The following is a 3,001-nucleotide window of genomic DNA, read 5'->3' as shown; positions in this document are numbered from 1 at the left end:
GTGTGTCTATGCTCCTGTGACATGACATTGGTGTTGATACTAAATCCCTCCAGTCCTTGTTTGCAGCTGCCAAAGGTGAGTGCAAGTTTCTTCATGCCGACCAGGTAGTGATAGATGCACTTCACAGCATCCAAATGTGCCATTCCTGGATTGACACCAAATTGCACAATGGTTGATATGGTGAATGTGATGTCAGGTCGCATACCAACAGCTAGGTGCATTAGTGAGCCTACAGCTTCGTGATATGGGATGTTCTGCTTTCACAAGGTTTTTGGAGATTGCAAGAGGGATAATGATATGTTTGGGTCCATGGGAATGGAGCAGGGCTTAAAGTCAGCGAAATTGTACTTAGCTAGGATGGCTTCGATGTAGATCTCATGTGAGAACAAAATAGTCCATGCAACATGGTCGTGCATGACCTTCATTCCAAGGAGAGATGTGACTGGTCCCAGATCCATGAGTTTGTAGTGTGCAGCTACTTGCTGCTTGAACTTAGCGATAAGTGCACAATTGCTGCCGGTGACTGTGCAGTCATTGACGTGGGCAGCAAGGATGAGAATATCAGGGCTGATGTGTTTGTAGAATATACCCCAATCTGATTCTGCGCATGTTAGTCCTAAGTCTTTGAGGAGATGACATAATTGTTGGTACCATTTAAGAGCTCCCTGCTTGGAGCCATAAAGCGCAACATGGAGGCATGCAACAGGGTTTCTGAATTTAAAATTGATGTGGATTCTGGGGGGTAGTTGCATGAAGATGACCTCATTAGGGTCAAGTTTGCTGTTGAGGAATGTGCTGTGTGTGAGGAATGATAGCTAAATGAGAAGGGGTGAAAGGGGGAGAAAGGGTGAAGTGGGGTAAAACTCAAATAGACCTCTGGATGCGAGTATAGATTCGGCCCAAGGGGATTGCTACTGAGAATGATTCCTCTAAGTAAAAGTGTGTGGGGAAACTTAGAAACTAGTAAGGGTAACTGAGAATGGAAGGAGCGCAAGAACTTGTGCCAATGCGATGTGATGTAGAGACTGACATCTCTGTGGCCTCATAGAGGGCTAATTCTCCAACACTCTAATCACCTTCCAAACACAGCACGACTCATATCTCATTCAGTACACTTCGCGCTTCGTCGGCTGCTCACGCGCAGGTGCTTCAGTCGCGCATATATGCGCACACATCTTCGGTTCTGTTGCTTGTCCTCCATCCATCCATTCCATGTCCGCTCGGTTCATCGGTGCATATTCCTATCTTATTCTCATGTATTCTGACATATCTCTGGCGCTTGCGCACATATTCCGTATGTTTCATCACGGACCCTTATTACATATCTTCACATACTTGCTTCACTTTCCGGCTCGCTTTAGCACTTGACAGCGCTTAATACTACTTAGAATATATATACTCATGCCTCTATGTATAATGATCATCATCTTCTTCCCACATAATGTTGGACTCTAAGTCTAAAATCTTCGTCATATCTGCCGACCGACAGTAAAGCGCTTGAACGCACCCAAGCGCCAATCTTCATATTATTGTATATGAGAACTGTCTTACCTGTTCCTGGACTCACTTAAGAGTCGCTGCGCTCCACCACCTGCACATGCACTTCACTCTCACTCAGCGCGTGCCATTGCACTTGTCGCTCTGTAGTGCTTCTGTTAAGACCATGCACAAAGGGTAGGACTGGTTCCGAAGGGCTTGGCTTCAGCTCGTGTGCTGTGCCCCTTACCCGAGTATGTGCCCTTAATTGCAGATGACATCCGGAGGAAGTCCATAGGACTTCCGAAGGAGCGCGGGAAAGTCCGGAAGGACTATCCGGATCCGGATGAGTGTGAGAAACTTCCGGAGGGGTGCGGGAAACTTCCAGAAATTACTATGAGGTTTCGTCCTGGTACAGATATGTGTAATGGCTACTCAGGATGAATCCTGAGTAGAATGGATACAGAGGAAAGGCTGCAGGGACAAAGTCCGAAGCAGAATAGGTCCGGAGGACCGCGGGAAAGTTCCAGAGGAACTTCCGGAAACTCGGAGGAGTGTAGGATCGGAGGATCAGAGGATCAGAGGAGCAGAGGAGCAGAGGAGCAGAGGAGCAGAGGAGCAGAGGAGCAGAGGAGCAGAGGAGCAGAGCTCCGGCCTAGGGAATTCCTCCCTAGGCCTGAGATGGATATTGACTAAGTCAGAGGACTAGAACTAGTATGAGGACTTAGTGTGAGGTCTAGTGCGAGGACTAATATGTGTAATATTCAGACTAAGGAAATACAGGAGTTTCTACAGGGTTTATATACTATGGAGGACATAACGGAGAATCAGTCAGCGCAGTCTGAAGTTATGCGAGGCTGTGGACAGAGGATGTAGAAAAGTCAAACACTAGTCTATCGGAAAATAGTAAATGAAGACGGAAATGAGAACATAGGAAAATAAAGGCGGAAATGAAATGAGGTACGGAAAATGAGTATAGACTAACTTGAGAAGGAGCATACAAAGGGAAAAGGCACGGAAGATAGACGCGGGTCGGATCCGGATGTCCGGAGATGTTTGGATATGAGGGGGTGATTGGTCTGGGTCCGGAAACAGGTGATTACCATAAGGGGATGAGCGCTGATTTAAGGTTTGGGTTCGGATATGAAGCATAGGTCGGATCCGGAGATCCTGGCAAGTGGATATCAGATTTGAGTGTCCGGGTTTCGGATCCGGATGTCTGGATATGCAAAGGTACAGGGATCCAGGTGTACAGGCATCTGGACAGATAAAGGACATGGACAGGGGGTCCGGAGGTCCGGATGAGGCGTGGGAATATTGTCGGATGTAGGTCCGCAATACAGGATATGACTGCTTCGCTCATTGTCGCACGCCTCACCAGGCTCATCCGACAGCCCAGTTCAGTGTTTCCCTCCACTATTACATATAGAGGAACCTTCTCAGTAGCAATCCCCTTGGGCTGACATTAGATTCGCGCACAGAGGACCATCTGAGTATATCTCACACCACCCACTTTCTACCATTC

General features: G+C 47.6%; 1 protein-coding gene across 1 annotated transcript; it reads left to right on the top strand.

The window, feature by feature from the left end:
* Positions 1-1,212: 1,212 nt before the first annotated feature.
* On the top strand, positions 1,213-2,185 carry F5147DRAFT_652676 (uncharacterized protein; the record flags this gene model as incomplete). The annotated part of the gene is made up of 3 exons (XM_041433657.1): positions 1,213-1,294; positions 1,751-1,888; positions 1,932-2,185. The coding sequence occupies 3 exons, from the start codon at positions 1,213-1,215 to the stop codon at positions 2,183-2,185; spliced, it is 474 nt and encodes a 157-aa protein (XP_041293046.1).
* Between the last annotated feature and the right edge of the window lie 816 nt (positions 2,186-3,001).

This window comes from Suillus discolor (assembly GCF_016758755.1).
Source record: "Suillus discolor strain FC423 chromosome Unknown F5147scaffold_26, whole genome shotgun sequence".
NCBI lineage: Eukaryota > Fungi > Basidiomycota > Agaricomycetes > Boletales > Suillaceae > Suillus > Suillus discolor.
The sequence above is the reverse complement of the archived record's forward strand: the minus strand, read 5'-3'. Positions and strand labels throughout refer to the sequence as shown.